This window comes from Crotalus tigris, unplaced genomic scaffold (genome assembly GCF_016545835.1).
Source record: "Crotalus tigris isolate CLP2741 ecotype Arizona unplaced genomic scaffold, ASM1654583v1 scf7180000018783.1386937, whole genome shotgun sequence".
NCBI classification, from domain to species: Eukaryota; Metazoa; Chordata; class Lepidosauria; order Squamata; family Viperidae; genus Crotalus; species Crotalus tigris.
The window spans coordinates 1,230,046-1,254,288 of NW_024097198.1; the positions used below are offsets into that span (position 1 = coordinate 1,230,046).

Sequence of the window (24,243 nt, forward strand, 5' to 3'; positions counted from 1 at the left end):
GGATTAAGGGAAAATAAAATTGGCAAAGAAGAGGGAAGCTTCTCTAGACTATCACAAGGAAGAAGGGTGGATGTATCCTCTGTATGGCCTAAGGCAGGGGTGTCAAACTCAATTTCATTGAGGGCTGCATCAGCATTGCAGTTGCCCTTGGGGGGCCAGGTGGGTGTGGCCAGGGTGGGTGCAGCCTACTGGGCGGGCATGGATGGAGTGGGTGTGGCCTACTGGGTGGGAGTGGCCGGCTCTACATCATTCCCGTCAAAGGCAGAAGTGGGACAGATCTGAGGGTCTCTGGCAGAAGGGGTGGAACCGGGACAAGCGCCAAGGCGTGGTCCATTTCTTCATTCCTCACAAAGGGTGACACCTCTCCCGCATGCATCCAGGGGGCGGGGCCGACACACCAGGGGCTGGTTTCTAGACAGCCTTGCAGAGCTAAGACTGAATGCGTTTCAGCATAGAGGGCCACCACAAAATTGTACATTGGCTCCCAGCCGGCCTGGGCTAGGGCCAAGGCAGTGGGGGCCATTCCCTCACTGTTTCCAGGAAGGCATCGCGGGCCACATGAAACCACTTCGCGGGCCGCATCTGGCCCCCGGGCCTTGTGTTTGACATGTCTGGCCTAAGGGTAGGAGAAGAACCAGAGGGTGGAAGAATTACACAGAGAGATCCAAAATAAAAATCAGAGGAATTTCCTGAGTGTGAGAAGTAGAAAGAAATGAAGCATCTGGCTGCTGCAATTATGGAGGTCCATCAATGGATGCTTTCAACCAAAGACTGGACAACCTTTTTTCTGGGATGGTCTAAGGATCCCTGCCTTGAGCAGGAGTTGTATTAGAAGATCTCCAAGGTCCCTTCCAAATCTAGGATTCTATTATTCTTCCCCAACATACATTTATAGCTCAGCGATAAATGTCTAGATCCATTTTCATTTTCTACCTGGTTCTGAGCAAGAAAAACTTCAAAACTTACAAATATGAATCCTTAGACATCCTATACCTATGGCATGCATGCCACAGGCGGCACACGGCGCCGTCTCTGGTGGCATGCAAGCCATTGCTGGGCTGAGCTGCTCCCTCCTCTTCTCCATGCATGCGCATTCTGAGAATAGGCAAGAGGTTATAAAAGGGGCAACTTTCTGCGGAAGCAGTTGCTGCAGACAGCTTAAGAGCGAGCACGAGTCGGAGTGGACAGTGAGCGAATGAGCGAGCACGAGCCAACAGCTTGGTGGCCACGTCCACTCAGTGGCCATGCCCACCCAGCAGCCGGCGATGCATAAGTGGGTTTTGGATTGCAGTTTAGGTATCCAGTCTCTAAAAGGTTCGACACCACTGTCCTATATGAATCTCTGCTGTGTGTACTAATAACTAATCAATCCATTTTCATTTACTTTCTCATTTTTGCCTACATAGGCAACTTGGTAAAATTACATAGTTGCTGCCAGAAAGCCTTTCTCCACTCTGCAATTGTGTGTCGATTTAATAAGAACATATTTTTCCATTGTTCGAACTCTTGAGCACCACCTTCCAAAACACGACAATGTTAATGTGACTACACAGAGGAAGGGGGGGGGGGCAATCAACTCTTACATGAATTCAATTAATCTTGTTTCAATGTTACTTTAGATTCAAATGTTAAATCTTTGCTCAGCTAGACAAAACGCACTTTGTGTTCTGGGCTGTCACGGAGAACATGGGGTCAGCCTATTCTCCAAAGCGCCTGAGGGCAGGACAAAAATTAACAGGGGAAAGCTCAGAAAGAGAGAACAAACCTAGGATCAAGGAGAAATTTCCTGTCAGTGAGAACAATTAGTGGCTTGTCTCCAAGGGTTGTGGGTGCTCCATCACTGGAGGTTTTCAAGAAGAGACTGGGCAACCATTGCCCAGAATGGTATAGGGCAATGATGGCGAACCTATGGCACATGTGCCAGAGGCGACACTCAGAGCCCTCTCTGTGGGCACATGTGCCATTTTCCCAGCCTCACCTTCCCCTGCAACCCCCTCCTCACCAGCAGCCCCCCTGGAGGAGAGTCGCCCCCGAGTGTGGCCCATGCAGAGCAGCGCAGCGCAGCCAAGGACATGGCAGCCAGGCAGCGTAGACAAGACTCTGCCCTCACACCCCATCGCACACAATTGATGCTGCAGGGCGTGGGTAGAGGGCATGGCCGCCATGATGCTGCTGGGCTGCCTGGACGATCTGCGGCGGGCCCTGGAGATGGTGAGTGGCCCTGCGGGCAAGTGGGCAAGGGACGGGGTGGGGGCGGGGCATGGGCAGGGCAGGAGGTGGAGCTGGGGCTCGGTCTCTAAAAGGTTTGCCATCACTGGTATAGAGTCTCCTGCTTGATTAGAGGGTTAGACTAGAAGGCCTCCAAGGTCCCTTCCAACTCTAATATTCATTGTTCTACATCAGTGGTTCTCAACCTTTTTAATGACCCCCAACCGGTCGTAAGTCGAGGACTACTCAACTGGTGCAGCAGTGTTTGCAGAATGGGACTTTTGGCGGGCTCAGCAGGGCAGAGACAGTCTGGACAATTCCTATTGGCTTTTGAAAGCCAATGGAATTAGACTCTATTCAAGACAGTCTATTCTATTGGCTTTCAAAAGCCAATAGAATAAAAGGGAGTAGCACAGCTAAGGAAAAGGGGGAAAAAATGGCGGACTGCGTTGTTTGGCGACCCCCGTGAAATGGTTGTTTGACCCCAAATGGGGTCCCGACCCACAGGTTGAGAACCACTGTTCTACATAGTTTCTTTCTGATTCTCATCTATCGTTGCTTCAAGTTAAAAAAAGGCTGCTCCTCGAATTAAAAAAAAATGCAAATTTCATACTATATATTTAAATATGCATACGAATACAAAGAGTTCAGAAATGAGAAGCAACTTTACCTACTTTTTCCCCCTTCTTTTGCTGAAATGAGGAAAGGGCAAAGGTTAAATGAATTGCTCCATTTTAAAGGATGCCTTCATTTATTTATCGCTTCTAAAATAATAAGAGAAAAAAGGAACGAAATGCAAATATAACTACGATGGATCTATTCTCGAAGAAAACACATTAAAAGTGCTTTAAGAACTGAAAAGGGGGGAATGGAAAACAGGAAAACAAAGGAGGGACAATATGTAATAGATAATTAGCATAATTAACAGGTCATCTTAAAGAATAAGGCTAAGAACAATGGGAAATAAGAAGGCTTGGAAAAGCATCTGAACATGAAGACCAATTAAATGGTTGAAACGCTGATTGGAGCAATTCATGAAAAATTGGGGCATTTGTGATTGCAACTCTCGAATGCTTTAAATTCTAACTATTGGCAAGCATGTCCATGAGCTTTTCAAAAGCAGCTAGAGAGTTCTTGTGTGACCATAACATAATCAGAGAGCTCCAAATTTTGCTAAGTGACTCTCAAAAGTTGGGTGAACTAATCTCAGCTTTGGGTACACCGATTCTTCTTCAATCTGGAAAACGTATCATTGGTAGGAATTGCTTACTGCCCACCCTGATTTTGGTAATGGACAAAGATTTGAGCCCTATTTCTAGTTCTGGACAATCTTCTTAGACCAGATAACATGTACGTGCTCACTAGAACAATCTAAAGTCTTGCTATGTTGTGGGCATCAGGTCTGAAATGGGGAGGAAGGGCAGAGACAGAAGTAATTTCTAATTAAAACACTTCCTTGTCAAGATGAAGAAAATTAAATTTTAGCTCTAAGAGGGAAAGAAAATGAGCTACGTCATGTTTCATTTCCTTCAGACCATGAGCTGTCACTTCAGCTTTCTTTGCAGGAGAAATTATTTGAAGATGACATAATTAAAATATTAGAAAGGCGGTTACATGGCAGTTGTTTATTAAATTGACATACAACCGGTGGTTATTGTTTTTTTTCCTTCTTTTTTTAAAAAAAGTCTTCTTTCTTTTAGCTGAACTATACGCATTCTTGATATTATTTGTGCCCTCTTGTGCTTACATGATGCTTCTCCTCGTATTTAACTGGCTGGTGAAGCAACAAATTATTTTGACCCCACAAGACTTTTCTCTTTTTTTCTGAATGAAGTGGGAATCAATAAATGTGTTTGACAACAGAAAGATATTCCAAAAAAAGAATTTAAAAAGTTTTAAATTAAATGAAAGGAATTAGGCCAAATAGCTGTTTTGCTTTTAGATTCTGGGTGAAGAAGTCACCAATAGATGAGGTTATGAATGAAAATGAGGTTTATCACATAGTAGCTAACTAATTATAGGTCCATAGTTTTGAAAATAAGTAAACAAACAGCTTCTATGTAGGACAGACAGAGAAGACTAGCAGATTGTCTCCATGAACACCAATTAGCAGTCAGAAGACATGAGAACTCCTTAATATTGCAACACATGGATAGCTTCAACCACAGTTCCAACTGGGAAATTGTGAGCAAAAATACTCAAATTCCAAGAGAATTCTGGGAAGCCTGGCACTCAGAAAAATCAGACATCAATGCACATAGAGATAAACATCTATATACGATTCAAAAGAAAGAATCAAAAAGCTAAAAAGAAAACAAAAAGAGCAAAACATATCCTTGCTAGCAATCAACACTCAAATAAGTAGATATTAACACCAAGATGAACACTAGACAACAATCAAGAAGTAAACAATATCCCAATCAAAGAACTATCAATACAGACAAACAAGCTAACAGTAAACCTATAGCTTAACATGCTATACAAACCCAGGTAATTGTGGTTTAGTCTACAAACAATCATTTAGCACAATGAAGGAATCCAATCTAGATGTGCTATAAAATGCACGTTTCTCTCTACCCTGGGAATATTTTAAATATAAAAGCAGGGACTAAATTGATGGGGCTCATTTAAAGGATGAAAGCAAGGGAAAACTTTAATCTCCTGCTGAAAAATGTCTAATATATATTTGCTGGAGGGATATCCTCAATGAAACCAACCCTTTTGGTACTTTTTACACTTAATTACTTTTAACATTTTTTTTTAAGTTGAGAAAACTAGATTTTATGCTGGAGCAATGCTTCAAAACAAACAGGGGTAAAAATGAGATCGTTCTGGGGTTCCTTCCTAATTTCATAGCATCATTTTAAACAGAATTCCAGTGCTACTTATTTGTACTTTTCCTCCATAATTGCAAAAAAAACCCCCAACAACAACACCCCACTCTCGTCAGTCAAAGCTAATCAACGTTCATGTTTTATAAATGATTCTCCAGCTGACTCAACACATTTTGAAGAGAGAATGAAATCCAAGTAAGATTTAAAAGAAGGTTTGATTGACATTTTGGAGATTCCCCTCCCCCCATTCTTTACGGTATAATTCAACAATTTATCTACAGTTAGCTCTTTTCAAGGCAATGCCATTTATGTCACAGATGTCTGTCAATATTTCGCTTGTCTTTTAATTGCACTAACTTAACATTTAAAAAGCATAATTAGGCACAATACATAACTGCCTTATTAGTCATACAATTGTGGATGGATAAACATCGGAAAAAGCCTCTTATCTCAGTTCCTAGCTGGTGGTAAGCTTGGAATCCCTGAAGAATCTCACACTCAGGTTGCGTTCATATTCCCATCTGGCCATAAAGTTCTCTGGATGACTTGGTGGTTGCACAGCCCTCAAATATATATTTTTCATTTCATATGGATATTATGACCAAGGTCCCCAAAGCTAATAACATAGCAATAGAAGAGAATATTTGAAGCTCAGGGTTGAACTGTGGGCTCCTAAGGTTGGTGGCTTTCTTGCAGATGTTGCATGACCCAGATAGGTAACATTATCAATGCTAGGAGGTAGTGGGGTGTGCAGAAGAAGGAGGAGGAGAAGGAGGACAACTATGGGGTCCTTGGTGCTCTCTGAAGTTGGTTGTTTTCTTGCAGATGTTGGAATACCCAACTAAGTAACATCATCATGCTAGGAGGGAATGGGGTGTGCAGAAGAAGGAGGAGGAGAAAAACTGTGAAGTCCTTGGTGCTCTCTGAATGTGGTGGTTTTCTTGCAGGCATTGCAAGACTCAACTAGATACCATCATCAGTTCACTGTTGGGTCATGCAACATCTACAAGAAAACAACCAAGAGAGCACCAAGGGCCTCATAGCTAAGAATATATTTTCTAAGCTAATTCTTCTTTTGTTAAATCAAAGAGACTGAATTCAAGATAGAGTTAGAACTCAGTCACGTCTCTTTGGGAATTTGTCTGAGACTTTGTCAACTTTGATCCCGGTTGAAGCAAATCCTTGGGGGAACTTCCTTTTTTTCGACCTTACCTTATTGGATAAGTTTGTCTCTTCTCTAAGGAGGCAAATCAATCACATGTTGACATACTGTGTGGCCTTGCTTTCTGGCAATATTTACCCTTAGCCTAGACAAAACCTTGGCCAGATTTAAATAAAAGAGTTGGATCCAAGACATCCCAACAAGTTTCCCGTCTCTGCTACAATGCAACCCTCCCCAGTTTTATGGGCTATCCTCACATGTTTTACATGCCCCACACGGAAGTTCTCTCTGGCTCAAACTGATGTATTAACCATCAGGGCGATCCATTCTTTTGTGTTTTTGTCATTTTTTTGTCATTATTAAAAATTGTCATTTTCAATAAAAATTATTACTTAAAAAATTTAACACTTATTTATGATGCTGCCAATCCCCCCCCCATTGTACATCCTTCAACTATTTTAAAGAAAAAGAAAACACACATTACTCATACACCACACACTCATTCACACACCAATGTGGCTGTTATGCTTGTAAATAAAAATGGAACGATAATAACACAATGAAAGGTTTCAGAGAGGTTAGCTCACTTCTGTTTATGCAAATTGGGGGTGTCAGCATGGAGATATATTTAAAGGGAGATTATTCTTTGCTTCTCCCCTTGTGTTGAATTAGCCAGCTACATGGCAATAGTGTTCACTTCTGTTTTGCAAGTTCAGGAGGATTTTTACAACATCCCTATTCTTTGATGGCTCAGAATTTTAATCTGAACCAAAGAAGTGTTCAGCTCCTTATCCCTTCTTATCTCACAAGCTTTAAACCTTCTTCTTTTCTTCACTGACAAAGCCTAATAAAGCTCATTTCTTCTCTCTCCAACCAGTTTTCCTATCAAATTGCTCCCTATTTTTTCCAAGTATCTTCTTGACATTGATGGACCGTGAAGTTGACATTTCTGATTTGCTAATATTTCCTCCTCCTCCTCCTCCTCCTCCTCCTCCTCCTCCTCCTCCTCCTCCTCCTCCTCCTCCTCCTCCTCCTCCTCCTCTTTCTCCTCCTTCTCCTCCTCCTCCTGCTCCTCTGCTCCATGCAAACTGTGTGCTCTAATGTCTATGGAGGTTGTCAGTCATCCAGATCATGTTTGTCCTAAAAGTGTTTTTATTTTAAAGGCATCTGGACTGGATTCCACAGCAGTTAGTTAGAACTGAAGATGCTTCTTGGATGAGATGCAAAAATGTCTTAAAGAAAAATCAGAAAGTCCAGTTGCCTTTAAAATAAAAGCTCCTTCAGGATGTGTGTTCTAATATTATTACACGGCCCTTTCCAAGCATGGAAAAATGGAAAGAAACACCGCTAGTTTAGAATAAGAAACACAGCTGATCTGCTACAAATATATGTAGAATATATATAGAATAAAGAATATATGTGGGTATATGCATTTTTTTTCTTTTTTGTCATATTTATGTAGTGTATATTGGAGGTGGTGATCCTTTGAGAGCTGTATGCAATGAAATTTCATTTTAATGTATGCCGATTAATATACATTTAAAATCACAAAGTATTCTATTTTATTCTGTTCTGTTCTATTCTGTTCTGTTCTGTTCTATTCCTTATTCTATTCCTTATTCTGTTCTGTTCTTTTTTATTCTATTCATCACTGGGAGATCAAATCCTGATATTATTCAGCTATCTAAACACTTCTCTTTTCCATCTGTGGGTTTTACGTAATATTTTTCTAAACAAGCCATTCAAAGATCAAACCAACAAATGGCTTACTAAGTTCCAGGTAAGATGACAAGATGAAAAATAGGCAGTAAACAACAAGGCTTGTGTTGATAGAATCTGTTTTGTTCAACAAATCATGGAAACCACTTGCGACTTACTTCGCGGTCCAACATGGCTGGAGACACCACCGTGACGATGTCCCCTTTCTCTGGGTCAATGTAGAACATGTTCGGAGATGGTTTGTCTGGAGTCTGCTTCAGAATGTTGTATCTCAGCACAGCATTATCTGTAGATGGGTCATCTGCATCAGACGCCGTCACCCGCATAACAGTACTTCCTGGAGCAAGGAGGAGCAGAAGAAGATCAAATTTTATTTCCAGCAACAAGGCATTAAAACAGATTAAGCAACTGATTGCTATCCACTTGGCATCTAGCTTGTAGAGTTCGGTGCTTCCTGTTTAGAAAATAAGATTCCAAGGATTTAAGAGAAGAGACAAAATAAGATGAATTGAAACAATTCTCTGTTATATCATTTCATTGTCCTTTTATTTTTTCACTTAACTAGGTAGGACATTATACATTAGAGCAGAGGTGCTCAACCTTGGCAACTTTAGGACTTGTGGACTTCAGCTCCCAGAAGTCCTCAGCCAGCATGAGGAGTCTGGTCACTTTCTTCTCTTACAAAAGGCCTCTGAGGTAAACTGGATTAGAGAGAGAGAGTGAATGACTTACCCTTAGTAAGCCATGAATTTTCTTGGCCTATCAATTCCATGGTCTAGTCCAGATGTGTCCAACCTTTGCAAAGATTGTGGACTTCAACTCTCAGCCTTCCCCATGCTGGCTGGAGAATTTGGGGTGTTGAAGTCCCTAAGTCTGAAAGTTGCCAAGGCTGAACACTGCTGCGTTAGATGTTTCTAATGAATCCAACTTAAAACCGGATTGCAGCTGTAGCAGATACACAAATGATAGGATTTGTGAGTGTATAATCACATAAAGGCGCACTTAAAAGAAACCCAAAGGACCCCTAGTTTATTACAACATATCCTTCCTTCTAAACAGCCCAGACTGCTTTTTCAAAGCCAACCAACGGCTTGTTCTTAAAACCTCATCAAGGGGATATATTGATGTTTATTCCCTTGCAAGGAACGGATCCGGCATTTAGCAGGACACATTCTCCCGAATTTCCTAGTGGAGAACTTATCCTCCGTTAACCATATGACTGTAAATTCAATTAGGAGCCTTTAATGAATTTTCCATGCCCACCTCATTAAGCATATTCTTCTGCAGCCTAGTTATCTCCCCCGCTGTGAGCAAGTTGTAATTAGAAAAAGCAGGGGATTATTAACCCTGAAGTGCGAAGGCCGCTCGTACTTTCCCAGACCTAGCAGTCCAATTTACTGGAAGCAGCTTCTCTCACTTGCATTTCAATCCGTACTTATCTCTCCTTCACCTGCAGCCCAACTTCTGAAATGAGGTTCTGACTAGACAGCTGCCAGAAAGCTTAGCCTGAGTTGGCTGTGCAGAGTCCCTTTTCTTTTGCAAAATAAAATAAAAATAAAAATCAAGGGATGGGGGAGCTGAGAAGTTTTAGTCCTTCTACTTTTCTTTCTTTTTTGTTCTGCATTCGTGAATGTTCTCCTAGTTTAATGGCAGCGTTTCCATCCCCCTTGCGTTGCTTCCTGCTCAGTCTCTCCAGGCATGGATAAAACATTTATGTCAGTTTGTGGGAAGCAAAGACAAAATGACACAAATGATTATGTGAAATTTTTGCTGCTTACTTTCTCTCTCTCTTTTTTTTTTTTGGCTAACATCCAGATGCACTACTGTGCTCAGATAAAATGCTCCTAATAACACAAAGGAGCTAAGTTTACTGTAAACCATGGTCAACGGTTTAAAAACAAAACCCAAGAAGCAGAAAACTATCTCGGTAATGTGATCCAAGTCTCTAAAACCTGGGGAGACATTTAGGTGGTTCCTTTTACAGACTTCCAACTGTGAGGGACACACCGGCCAAAAATTAACCAACCACCCACAACCGAGAAGAATGCTGATAAACAGGTTGAATATCCACACATAGTACAAAACTGTCTATAGGTGAGAATCCATCCAGACATATTAAACAGAACATCCCTAGCATTATTCCCATCACAAAATTTTATATTCTTCTGAAAAGATTCATTTCCCAAGGTTCATAAACTGCCTCCTTCTAACTTTCTGTCATTTATAAATGCTTCCATGCATTAATCAAATGCCTGGCTGCTGAAGTATCAGACAACAGCCTACAAAATTATTATATGACAGACAGGTGCGGGTGTGTTGTATCAACACAATTAGTGGACCCATCATCACTTTGCTAAATATTTGCAGCCAATTCTTTTTCCAAAAAGTTTGCGGTGCTGAAGCTGCAGTAAAACAAATTCTCTTGTTAAAAGTATAATAAATGCACGACAATTTGCCTAGTCATACCAGATTATGAGAAACTAAACCTTTTTAGAGATTCATTTTTCTTTCACAGCATTTGTCATCCAGTGTAGTTATTTAGTGATTAAGATGATAGACTAGACCAGGAGTGTCCAGCCTTAGTGACTTTAAGATCTGTGGACTTCAACTCCAAGAATTCCTCAGCCAGCATTGCTGGGAATTGAAGTCCACAAGTCTTAAAGTTTCCAAGGTTGGACACCCCTGGAGTAGACCATGGACTGATAGACCATGGAAGCTCATGGCTTACTTTGGGCAACTCACTCTCTCCCTAATCCAGTTTATTGCACAGGCCTTTTGTTAGAGGAGAATGTCATCAGACTAAAGCAGGGGTGTCAAACTGCCAGCCAACGGGCCGGATGCATCACATGGAAGCTGCGCCCACCCCAGGGGGAAAAAGTCACGATATGTTGCGACACATCACGTGACGTGGTGAGTTTGACATCCCTGGACTAAAGATATGGCTGGTGGAGGACTTCTGGGATCTGAAGTCCACAAGTCTTAAAATTGCCAAATTTGAAGACCCCTGATCGAAATCTACCCAACTGAATAAATAATACGCATGGAAACAGGAAACTGTTATGATATGCCACCATTGTGCTTTAATCTGATGATTGGGTAAATGCAGTAGGCACGAGAAGAGAACCAGACTCCCTCAATGATTATGAAAAGCCTGCCATTGTGATCAAAATAATTAAACTTTTAGACAAGTGGCATGGTGAAAGGGAAACGGCTGGTTGTGACAGTCATCACAACTAATTACATGTTTGACTGTCAATTTGTACTTTAAAGAAAAACAAACTCCGGGAAAGCCACAACAAATGGGAGAAGATCTATTCTCTTTCCAATCAAGTACATTTGAATTGCAGCTGCATGTATTAACTTATGGCTGTTATTAAACTTGGAGGCTTCACCCAGTCGGTAGTCTGTTTAGTGAGAATTAATGAGCTACAGGCCAATTTTCCTACAGTCTCCAAGACTTCTGTTTCTCCCAATACACACAGCTATTCAATGCAAGCCATTTCAAAGGTTCAAGCTGCCCTTTCAGAATTCACTTATTCTAGAGCCTTGGGTCAAACCAGTGGAACCCTGAATTTATAGTTTCATGTATTCTTTTTCTAGTAGTTTTTCTGTCTTAATAAGTTCTAAAAGATGCCAGTGGTAAAATTCATGGCACCATTGACAAATCAATTGGAGATGCAATGGAGAGCTAGGTTCTGATTTACAAATTCATCCAGTAGATGACCAAACATTTGTCCTCAATTCCAAACAAATTCCTTTACTTTCCATGAAATGAACTTTTTAAGTTCATCTATTAGAAAGTTGCAAAAAATGGGAGCATTGTTTTCTGATGGGAGAATTTCCTAAAAGTATCTTGGTGGCTAACATGGTTTAGCAAACATTCTTCTTGTGAAATTTGAATGGTAAACAGCTGATAGATTTAATCCACGCATTCATAATCTGGAAGAGAGGAGCAGGCTGAGCTGGAAGGTGGGATTAAATGTGTCATCAGTTTGGAATCATTGCAAGCCAGAAGAGACCCAAGTCCAACTCTCATGAATTCCATTGACTCTCATCTAAGTGCCAATTTAGCTTCAACCAGATTCTTGTGTATAGGCAACAATAATAAAGTCTTCAGTGCTTTGAACTGCGCCAGTGTTCCTAGTTCTTTGTGCCTGACATGACCAGATGGAAAGAATGCTTAGCATCAGATCAAGTCAAACAACCATTTATTAGGGTTAGGTTAAGGTCAAAAAAACAGAAAAACACTTACACAGTCAACCCCCTGAGCTTCTGAAAATAAGAGAAGTTCTCCCAGCACAATCAACAGCTCCTGTTATTTCTTCCAGCCTTCTTTCTGTTCAAATTATAAAACTGCTGCCAGGAATTCTTACGCTCATAAAATATTCTCTTTTGCCAAACAGGAAGCTGTCCCAAGCTGCGGTTCTCGTAACTTGCCATATGGATCAACCACAAATAGAAGTTAAGGTTCCCAGGCCTAAACTTAGCATCTCCTAACAGTTCTATACCCAGCACTATGTTTAGAATTCTTTCCCCCACCCCCCCATGAATGACATTATCTACCTAAAAGCATTCAGCTCTTCCCATATTTTAAATGTTGTATATTTCTAGCACATGACACTCTCTGGACTCACTTCCTTGGTTTAAACATAGACAGTTCCACTGCAACACTGTTAAAAATATTGCTAAAGCTACCGAGAAAGAGGTTAAAAATCTCAGGTATGACATCAATCAGTCAGAAATGACTTATAAGGCAAAGCAATTGTACATGGGAATTACTTTCCCACTGAATGTTCTCATAAAACATGAGCCAAAGTGGAGATTTACGATCAGGTCAAATTTTAGCAATTTCAATGTTTAACCTTACCCACCGTCTCTCTACCCCTCCTCCCGTTTTTCAGCCCAGGGAGTTTTATATGTGTTTGGATTTAAGAAAGTATTTATGTGCTAAGGTTACGTGGAATGAGTTATATCCACCTTCATTTGTAGAAGCAGCATGTCAGCATAGCTTCTGCTGAACATGAGAATCTGTTTAAGAGGCTGGTGCAGACTGGGTTGAAGGCAGGATAGGAGGGTGTCATTGTGGGAAACAGAATGCGGTTTGCAAGAGGCTAATCAGGATAGGATCAAACTGACCAATTTGAATAAAGAGACAGAAAGCACCTGAATAATTTTTATTTTTAGACCTCTGATTTTTTTCAGCCAGTGAAGTCTACTAATATTAATATTAATGGAAATGGAAGACAATTGGGAGGCAATAGTCATTAGGATTGTATTATTATTAGGGTTGATTGCACAGTAGCCAGATGTTTAGACTGGATTTGGCATTTTTATCCAGCTATTGTCCTTTCTATGGACCTGGAATAAGTAGATGTGGATTTTTTAATGGCGTTAAACATCTCATCACAGGTTGTAAGCTGTTCCAAGTCAAGCTGCCTTTTGTAATTGACCGATGGAGATTTTGTTAATGCCCCTGGTGTTCAAGTAGTACTCCAGATATTTTGGAATTGCACCCACGGTGCCTATTACCATTGGTACTATCTTTGTTGATTCAAACCAATTCTAATAGTGTCAGATTAATGATAGCTTACTCTTCAAAAGCAGCTGCAACAGTAGCACCAACACAGCCTTCACACTGTTTCCTTGCTAACGGGATAAGCTTTTTGAAAAATTTCAGAATTCTTTGAAAGTTTGATAAACCTATTGATGAGAAGAAGTGAGAAGTGGTTTATTGATACAGTTCTCCAGTGAAGGCTTCTGAGCCAAGGTCACAATCACAGAATAAGTAGAGAAGTGTTCTGGGCTGATAACCAGCATGGTTCATTTCTAGACCTAGACTTGATGGACCCACAATTCAATTTAAGATAAGGCATTTTCACTGTGGATTGCAACTATGAACCTAATATGGAGGTCATCCTTTTTGCTTCTGACACCCTTCTTTATCTTTACAAGACCAAATGGGCGAAATCCACCTAAAACTAAATACTGTATTTTGGTCTCTTTTTCCAGATTGCTATTTCATCTGGCAGCTTTCAATCCAAGCCATTTTATAGTTTAGCCTATTCTATCGCACAGTGCACTTAACTCTCAGATTATGCTGGGCCAACTCCTTGTTTTTTCCCCTAAGCGAGCCAGGATTGTTTGCCATAATTCAAATTTGATTTCAGATTTTGCAGGCTGTTTAAATGCAGGCACAGGCTTTATAGTCTAGAACGGCTAAGCACAGAGCTTACTAAAAGAAATAAATCTTGCAAAGGCCTCTGCCTTATCTTTTCTTTTTATAACAAACATCCCTCAAGCTGCTGCTCTTCAGACTTTCTCCGATTTTCATCTTGCATTTGCAGTTGAGTTGAAGAAAAGGTAAAATGGCAAGAAAAAGGAGGAAGTTTTAGGTTCAAATGTGTGCTTGGCCATAAAACTAAAGTGCCAGAAACAATGGAAAAGTTTATTCAACCCACTAAGCCATCATGTTCTTGGCTTGGCTTCAGATTAGCCTGATAACTAATCTCAATGGTTAATCATAGTTTATAAGTAAATCATAGCCTTGCTTATACCAAAATTAAAACAAGCCAGGATATGGCTAATGGGTGAACCAAGAGTATCTTTCAGCCTGTCTCATCTAAGTTAGAAAAAAAAAGGGGGGGGGAAAGCTGTGTATTAAGATGAAAATTAAGGAAAGCAGAAAAGAATCGTGTATGATAGCTCTTAGACTTATATACTGCTTCACAATGCTCTACAGCCCTCTCTAACCCTAAGCATATTGCCCTCCAACAATCTGAGTCCTCATTTTATCAATCTTGGAAGGATGGAAGGATGAGTCTACCTTGAGCCGGTTAGGATCGAACTACTGGCAGTCGGCAGAATTAGCCTGCAATATAGCATTCTAACCACTATGTCACCACGACTCCTGATGACCAGCGACTGGCAATGTGAATAAATATAAATTCTATATAGCATATATTCAGGGGTTAAGATGCTGGGCTTGTCAACTGGAAAGTTGACAGCCCAGATTCGAGATCCGAGTCCCAGCTCTTGCCAATCTAGCAGATAAAAAGCCCACAAATGCGAGTAGACAAATAGGTACCACTTCAATGAGAAGGTAATACATGACTGCAGAAATGTCTTTGGACAGCACTGCCTCAGTGGCCTTGAGCAACACCCCTTATAGTCGGCAACAACTAGCAAAGTAAAATCCGCAGGAACTCTTTTTTATTATATAAGATATAAATTAAATTAAAACTCTAATAACATTCACTTGGGCAAACCCACAGATACAAGGATTTGATCTTTAACTAATCCACCCACCGTTGTTTAAGTGGTGCTTCCTCGAATTAGCCCAAATAAGCTGATTCAGTTAATGTAGAATCTGGTGTTAATTCCATATCCTGTAATACTCCAGCAACTGTAGCAAAGTTACCAATCAAACATATGTCTTTTCCTGCTTCATGTGTGAGACTCACTGTGTCTCTAACATTTAGCACTTGCAATCACATCCTTTTGCTACTTAGACGGCCTTTTTACTACATGCTTCCCAAAAAAACACTCTATAATGCACTGGCTCATTTTAGCAAACCCCATTTAAATTGTGAAGGCCTTTGCAACTATTTATTTGTTTAGGATAATGGTGTTTACTGTCAAGCAGTACAAGTATTAATTTCCACACAACCGTGGCTAGGTGCGAAGTGAGTCTCAAATTGAGAAACTCACCGTCACCTCCAGAACAAAGCCATCCTTGCAGAATAATGCAGCTAGATCATAAATTTGACTTAAAATGTTGAATTTTTTTTTTCTTTTGTCAAATGTCATGTTCTTTACAACTGGACATTACAGGGCTGTCTTCGTGCCTGGCTCATAAGTTCTTTTAAGAAAAATTAATCACCCTTTTTACACTGCTATATTATCCATCATTATTCAATTCCAATAGTACAGAGAACATTATATTTTGAGGATGATGAATTGGGGATATTACATATTTTATGACTCCATCTATTTGCACTTTGTTGTTTCCCTTTGAATGGGTTGCTTAACGGGCTGCATGTTAATCCTCTATTATTAAATTTGTCATCAAAGCAAAAGTGGTCTCACATCACCACTGCACCCATCCAGCCCCCGGGTTTGCATTTTCTGATGTTTGCAGAGCGGCCATCGAGAGAGTAAATCATATGAATTACTGTTTTAAACAGAATAATAACCCATTATAGGCTTACAATGTGGGTTCTCCTGCTGTCTTGTTCCTTTTATATTTCATCCCCTGTAACCATATACCTGGCATGTAAGAAGAAGGAGAACATCTCATCTGGGGTGTCCTGTCTAAATCATGACCTATTTTTAGAGATGATATTTAAATTCTCTTCTTCAATTGGCAGAAATGGCCATGTGAGATAAGGAATTTGGGGAATCGGTCCACATTTCTGAAAGTTATCCAGGCTGAGTAACAAATGGGAGGGGTCCTTAGAAGGGCCAGGAGTGGCCATTGCCTCAAAAGTAGGAAGAGAGAAGACAAAAGCTAAATTTGATTCAAAATAGGAATTGGATTGTAATTAAATTAAATGGTGCTTTAGTACAATTACTTTTCCCCTGTATAATTAATAGTTTCCATCTCCTGTCTTATTAAAAGACGGAACTTTTGTGCAATCTTTAGAAGAAGTCTTGGGGTCTATACTTGAGTCTTCTCAGGAAAAAAAAACAACTACATAGAATTTCAGGGAATGTTTTATCCCTCTATCCAGCTTACAGTCACCTTCTCCAGCTTGGTGCTCTCTATAGATGCAGGTAGAGCAATTTCTGGAATTCCCAAAGAACGTGGGGCTGATTAATTAAACTAATTAGACATAATAACAAAGTGGTCATTGGCGTTTGGGTGCTGATCCAAAGGAATTCTAAGCCAGATGAATCATCACTTGTCTTCGTAATTCCTAAAACATTTCTCCACTCACATACAACTGAGGGACTTTACGGTATCTTTTTAGACCATCAAGGCACTTTTTTAATCCCAATTTTGCACTTTGTCCCAGGGTTGATTTCAGAGCCTGTGAATTTGAACTACTAAGTATCTTTAAGTTCAACATGTGGCCAACGATCATGACTTGTCAAGACTTGTTTATAAGTAAAGTATAGTGGTTTATTGACCATTAGAATTCATCGTCACCCACACGGCATTCATGCCTAAGGCAGGACTAAAACTCACCGTCTCCTGGTGATTGGTCCAAAGTCACCCAAGCCAGCTTTTACACCTAAGGCAAGACTAGAACTCACCACCTCCTGGTGCTTTCACTACTAGACCAAACTGGCTCTTTCCCTGTTATTTTTCCCCCTTTCAATTTATTTCTTATTTGTACAATACCAAGTTATCATGAGTTATATATATTGAAGAATCAATTTATTACAGTTGCTAAGTTGCTGGACTAGAAGGAGGGAGATACAGGGTCTGGAACACAGCCGGATGACCTTGGACCTCTTTCTCCGTGTAAATCAGTGCCAGCTTGAAAAACCTGCCTGAAAAAACAAACCCCCTTGTCACATCATGTATTCATAGCTTTGTTATGTGAACTGAAACCAGCAAAGTGCAAGAACTAAGCTTGCAACTAAGCAGGACAAATGCTAGGAACAACAACAGCAATCCATTATCCATGTGATTAACTTCCATTTTTCTCCTCTTTCTGCTAAAGGTGATTTAAGCAAGGCATGCCAATGGCAGAGAGGTCTTTCTCCAGCTTTGCCTCTGCCATTTCAATGGGCCGTGCAAATATCTGGAGAAACCATTTATGACGATAATGCTTTAATCAATAGGGCCCTTTGCAAAGGCCTCTTAAATGTAAGGCAAACATAGCAAGGATTCAGCATATTTCTCCTTTATTATTACAGTCGAGCTGTAATTAATCTTCTCCCAGAAATATGTGCAGACAAAGAAAATGTTGATTTTTTTTTTAAATAGGAAAACCCAAATGTTTCCATGGCTCCTGCTTTCTTTGTGTTTAGAGCTTTAGAGCTCAGTTAGTAGTTGCTGTGCCAACATGAATCTATTTTTTCTCTCTCTCTTTAAACCAAGCAAGGATGGTGATGATGTTGTGGCTTCACATCAAGTGAGATTCCGCTTTTCTTCTCCCTCCGGGAAGGCAGATCCTCAGAGTGAGGAGAAACTCTTAGAAATTTGAAGGCAAAATGAAAGAAAGGCAAGTTTGAGATTACACAGCTCACCTTTCTGACATTTACATTCAGCCAGTTATCTAAGATTGTGGCTTGATCTGTAGACCGGGAATCGTAGCTGGAAGGGGCTTTGATGGTCTTGTGGTCCATACCTCTGGCCAATAAAGCTTGGGTGTTTATTGCCAACCTCTGTTGCTTTCCCTGGCAGTTTCTGCCTGAATTAATTTTGATTAATTCTGTCCTCTCTCCTTCTCTTTTGAGAAAGAGAAGGAGAGAGGACAGAGGACAAGACAGGGTATATACCTTCTCTATGGTCTCTTTAAGTCCTAGATTCTAGGTGGCAATACTTTGATGATCCAAAGGAAAAGGAAAGGAAAGCAGCTGAAGGAGTAAAGTTGTTGACTGCGAAACTTCCACGGCATCACTCAGAAGTCACCCAGTACGCTTGTAGTAAAATCAGAATTTCTCTAGTGCTTCAAATCAACTTCTCCCAAGCTTTGGCGATGTTGAACCCAAGGTGTTGTTTTTTTTTTTTTAACCCAAAGGTGCTTTTTCCAAAAAGCAACTGGAATTTCTTGGGTTTTTTTTCTTTGAAAACATTTCGCTTCTCATCCAACGAGCTTCTTCAGTTCTTCAGACCTGGATGACTGAGCATCTCCAGAGACATTAAACTACAACATTTAAAATCTCCAGTCAGCAAGGCGGCTTTAATTTTTGTTCTTTTCTGGTTCTTCACCATAAAACCAGCCCTTGCATCCCACAATCACCTGGATTTCCTTTTTCATATGACAGGATAGTGTCATAACCACAGAACAAAAACTTCAGTATGGTAAGAAGAGAATAAAAAGAAAAAGAGAGGGAGGGAGAGGCTTTTTTTCTCATAGAATACCCAGAACGGAGTTCCGGCACCTTTTTTGGATGGAACCTTGTAGGGTAGGCAAGGCGGGTTGTATGACGTGTGTGAGTTCCGGCACTTTTTTTTTTTTTTTTTTTTAAAAAGCACTGGCTTAAAGCATTATTTGTATTTATTTATTACTTTTCTTCTCCGCCAGCGCATTTCAAATTGTATTGTCTGAGAATCTGAACTGCAAAATTCCAGTCTAGTCCTCTCAGCAAAGTCACTGTATCAAGTTTCTTTCGAGGCAACTGCTCACAGTACAGAAGATTGCACAGATAATTATTTTGCCTTATGGATCCTCTGTCTCATAAGGAGACCAATCATTTATTTGTCTTCCAAAATCTTCTTCAGCCCCCACAACCTGATTTCATTTTATTCTGGAAGGGGAGGCAAGCATACCATAAGTCACTTATGGACTTTGATAGACTTTTAAATGTTATTATTTTATGTCTGCTTACCTGCAAAAAAAAAAAAAATGCCAATGGCAGCTTGGGATCTAATATTATGCCCCGTGATTTATAGCTATGGATTATATGTCAGATTTGAAAAATAATGGTTAAAATTTCTGAGCCCTTGAAAAAACCAACTCGAGTACATTCCAGCTCTATGAATCAAAGTCAAATGAAGTTATTCTTACATTTTAAAAACAAACCTGATTCTAAAATGTGGTTTCCCAGAGTTCTACCATAGTTCTGAATTTCCAAACGACTGTTGTTACCACTGAGGTGAGCTTTATCTTAGGAATGTCATCAGGTGCTCTTTTCGTTTATTTGCAATTTGAAGAAGATCAGGAACTTCTGTCTCTTTCCATCCCCAGTATTAATGTGCTATACCAGTGATGGCGAACCTTTTAGAGACCGAGTGCCCAAACTGCAATCCAAAACCCACTTATGCATCGTCGGGTGCCGGGTGGGTGTGTCCCATTGGCTGGGTGTGGCCCATTGGGTGGGCGTGGCTGCAGTAGTAACGGCAGACTGGGTGGGACTAAAAAGTTCAATCAATCAATTCCAACTTTGCAAGATCTTTTTTCCCCGCGAGAAGTTGAAATTGACTGATTGAACCTTTTTTTTTTTTGCACACGGCGGCGGAGACCTAAAGCAAAAAGTTTTTATAAAACCCAGCTGAAGGCCTAGGACTGGGGTGATGGCACATGTGCCCACAGAAAGGCCTCTGAGTGCCTCCTCTGGCACCTGTGCCATAGGTTTGCCACCACTGTGCTATACAGTAAATGCTCATGGTCTGTAATACATTTATCTGCCCAGAGTCACTACATGAGTGAGATGGGCAGCATAGAAATTCAATCAATCAATCAATCAACTCAACTCAACTCATGGGACTCTTTCTGGAAGTTTCTACTGGATGGAGTTAAGGTTTAAATACTTTCTTGGGTGTCCTCTTAGTCCTAGACAGTGCTTGTTGATTTGTACTGCCTGGTGATGTAGGACTGGTGTACAAAGTCATGGAAGTGCAGCTACCTTGAAATGTAACCACTTTGAAACGTAACCACCTTGGTGAGGACAGCTGCTTGTTTTATTTCCTTACCTCTAAAATAATCGTGGTTTCTCAAACCCAACATTGTTAAGATGGGTAGACCCAGAAGTCTGGCTGGGGAATTCTGGGAACTGAAGTCCACACATCTCAAAGGTTCTGAACTGTCATCAGCTTAGTGTCATTGTGTTTCCACAAGGGGTCCAAATCCAATATCTCCTGAGTTCTGTTGACCCTTATCTGGTGCCAACTTAGTGTTGAACTTTCGTTGACCAAATTCTTGTGTACAGACTTGACTAAATCTTCCATGCTGCAACTTAACGGACTGTCCTGATTCTTTGTGCCTGACAAATGCCTATCTTCTGAGAAACAATTGGTATTCATAATATATATATGTGCATGACAACGGTATTTGTAGCAGCCAGAATAGAGACTAAGACATTGGATACCTCTCCTGCTAGCAAGATTCGAAAACCTTTGGGGATTTAACAATTGCCTTCCTATGGAAATACAGTTCCAGAAAGCAAGGCTAAAATTCACAGCTGTTTACAGTTTAGGCAGTCAGGTTTCGTGTTAATTCATGCATAGTGACAAAACACTCTCCTTCTCATCTCCCTGTGGAAAACGCTGTTAATAATGTAGTTTGCATAAACTCTGAGAGCTGCCTTAATTTTGCCGTGGATGATAAAATGATAGGTTCAGAGAGGATAGAAAAGGCCACACAAGTCTTGCTGCTGTTGCTGCAACACCTTGGAGAACTGAGATTCTCACTGTCCCTCCGTTGTGGGTTAAACTGGCATGCACAAAGCACACAAAGCATCTTCTACTCACTCCAGATTAATAATACAACTTGGCACGCACCCTCTTCTGCAAGGAACAAAAAACACGTTTGCCAATTGGCCAGCCACTCACTCTATTTCCCCCTCTGTAAATGGGCCTGCTGCTGTGAGAGACCCTTCCAGTATTGTTTCTCGGTGTTTAATAACAGCTCTTTTCAAACTTGGCAACTTTAAAACAAGTGGACCTCAACTCCCAGAATTCCCCAGTGGCCTTGTTTGAATAATACATTGATTCAAAGCATGTAAGGGTTGCTTGCCTGCCTAAAACATTCAGGAACAGACCCAAGGCAAATCTAAAATGAATAAAAAATCTCACCTGTAAGATATATCAGGGATATACATATTGCATTTAGGTGGGAAATACCCCTGATAGTATAGTATAGTATAGTATAGTATAGTATAGTATAGTATAGTATAGTATAGTATAGTATAGTATAGTATAGTACAGTACAGTACAGTACAGTACAGTACAGTACAGTACCGTACCGTACCGTACTGTACTATCCACTTTCTTCCCATTAAATCCTGCTAAGGTGACTCTGTGAATATCATGCTTGGGGACCAAAAAATTATTTTTCAATTTTAGACCAGTGCCAAGGAGCCTAATGGGAAAAGAATAGAAAACAAACACCCCCATTATCAAATTTCTATCATTTCAGGTTGTCTATGCCATGCCTTGTTTTATGCCTCTTTAAAAGCCTCCAGTGATGGAGCATGCACAACCTCTGGAGGTAAGCTGTTCACACTGTTTGAACTAAGGAGAAACTTCCTAACAGTGAAACAATTAACCAGTGGAACAGCTTGCCTCCAGAAGTTGTGGGTGCTCCATCGCTGGAGGCTTTTAACAAGAGAATCAGCCATTCAGCCATTTGTCTGGAGTGGTATAGGGTCTCCTGCTTGAGCAGGGGGTTGGGATAGAAGACCTCCAAAGTCCCTTCCAACTCCGTCATTCTGGTAATTAATCAGAGGCTCAGCTTGCCTCCAGAAATTGTGGTTGCTCCATCATTGGAGGCTTTTAAGAAGAGACTGGGCAGCTATTTGTCTGAAATGTTATAGGGTGTGTCCTGCTTGGGCTAGAAGATCTCCAAGGTCCCTTCTAATTCTGTTATTCTTTCTCCCCATGATTTCACCGCAATCTTGGAAAGTCTTGAGGTGACTGCAAGAGTGGGTAACTGTCCCTGGAACACGTTTATCCAACCCTGCAATTATTTCCCTTTCCTCTTTTCCTGTATTTGTGTACCTGATATGGAAAACAATTTCAGACTATAGAAAGAGTCTCATGCTTGCGCTGAATAATAGCGCCTAGTGACTGTCACCTTCAGAAAATATCTCACTTCTCCGTCTTCAGTACTTCATCCAGATAAATTAAAGGGAGAAGTGTTTATCGGCCCTTATGTTCATGCTTGGGAGAGAAAGAGAAAGAAAAAAAATCACCTGCTACATTTTGATATGTGAAACAGCTATTCAAGGTATAACACTTGTCTCTCCTTGTTCCTGTAATATTTTCCCCCTTTTAAAGAGATTTCTCTTTGTCTCACTCTCTAGATATTTTTGCAATTTCTGCGTCGCAATGATTACTCGGTTTTAAAATTACAGAACAAAAGATTGGGGCTGCCTCTTTTTGTTCTCTTTCTTTCTGATTAACAAAACTCATCGTCCTTTGCTCTCTCCCCATTCTGCTGCTAAGGTGGACCCATTATGCCGGCTAGCTGCATTCACACAGCACACATCAGCCTGCTAGAATCAGAAGATCCATTCATCCATTGAGTGTGCTAAGCATGGTTAAGGTTAGCCTTTGAGCATGCATGTGTGTGTGTGTGTGTGTGTTAGAGAGAGAGAGAGAGAGAGAGAGAGAGAGAGAGAGAGAGAGAGAGAGAGAGAGAGATGAGGGTGAAGTCACAGTTGGTTAGCATAACCAGCTGTCTGGTCAGTCCTGACTTGAGATATTTATACGGAGTGGGGAAACAGGATGATTTAATAACTAGGCAAAATGTCTTGTGTGAACCCAACTGTAGGGTATCCCAAGGGCAGCAATGGTGATGCCTTCCAAATTGCAGTAAAATTCTCCAAAGCCCCAGCTAGTCATTTCTTCCCAATGTGTTTTAATGGAGCATGTCCAGAGATATTCCTTCAGCTACTCTGTGCAAGCCATGAGCTTCACAGTCCATGAACTTCTCAATTGAGCATTGGAGAATTCGCTTCATGATTCCATTTGATTTGGAAGCTGAATGCTCAGCATGGAGAGACGGGGTGGGAAGCTGCTAAAAATTCTGTACATCCAGGATCACAAGACCTTCCTCTCCCCCCCCCCAAACCCCCACAGATGAGTTAAAGAGGGCTTGGAGGCCAAGTCCAACAGACTTCCCCCTTCTGCGTTCCTTTCTGTCGCTTATTTTTCAGAGGTTACTTTGATTTTCTAGAACAGGGGTCCTCAAACTTGGCCACTTTAAAACTTGTGGACTTCAACTCCCAGAATTCCCCAGCCAGCCATGCTTTCCAGTGGGGAGCTATAAATCCTTTGCAGGGATAAGCACATCTGGCCACTTTCTTCAAATACAAATGCTTCGCACACCCCTTTGGCTCGACTACGTGCAAATGCCCCATATTCTGCCACTGAGAAGGTCTTTTAAACATTATAACATTTTTGAAAGAGGAGGAGGAGGGGGAGGGAAGGAGAAGGAAGTCCATGGTGCTCTCTGAGCTTGGTGGTTTTCTTGCAGACATTTCATTGCCCAACTAGGTAACATCACCAGCACTGCTGCTGCTGTAGTTTCTTGCAGTCATGAAATGTCTGCAAGAAAGCCAACTAGCTCAGAGAGCACTGAGGACCCATCATTTCAACCCTGAGCTACAAATATCCCCCTTTATAGATTTCTAGATACTTGTAAGCTTCTTAGATGTCTTCCCTTAGGAAATATGAGAAAGGCAGCAAGTTCTAGACTAGAAGAC

At 40.9% G+C, this 24,243-nt stretch overlaps 1 protein-coding gene across 1 annotated transcript in view; it reads right to left on the bottom strand.

Annotated features, from left to right (window-relative positions):
* The window catches only part of CDH13 (cadherin 13), a 250,018-nt gene that overhangs the window by 100,042 nt on the left and 125,733 nt on the right, over window positions 1-24,243 (bottom strand). The window contains exon 6 of the mRNA XM_039355996.1: window positions 8,082-8,260. Coding sequence (XP_039211930.1) covers window positions 8,082-8,260 — 179 coding nt within the window. The remainder of the gene's footprint in view (window positions 1-8,081; window positions 8,261-24,243) is intronic.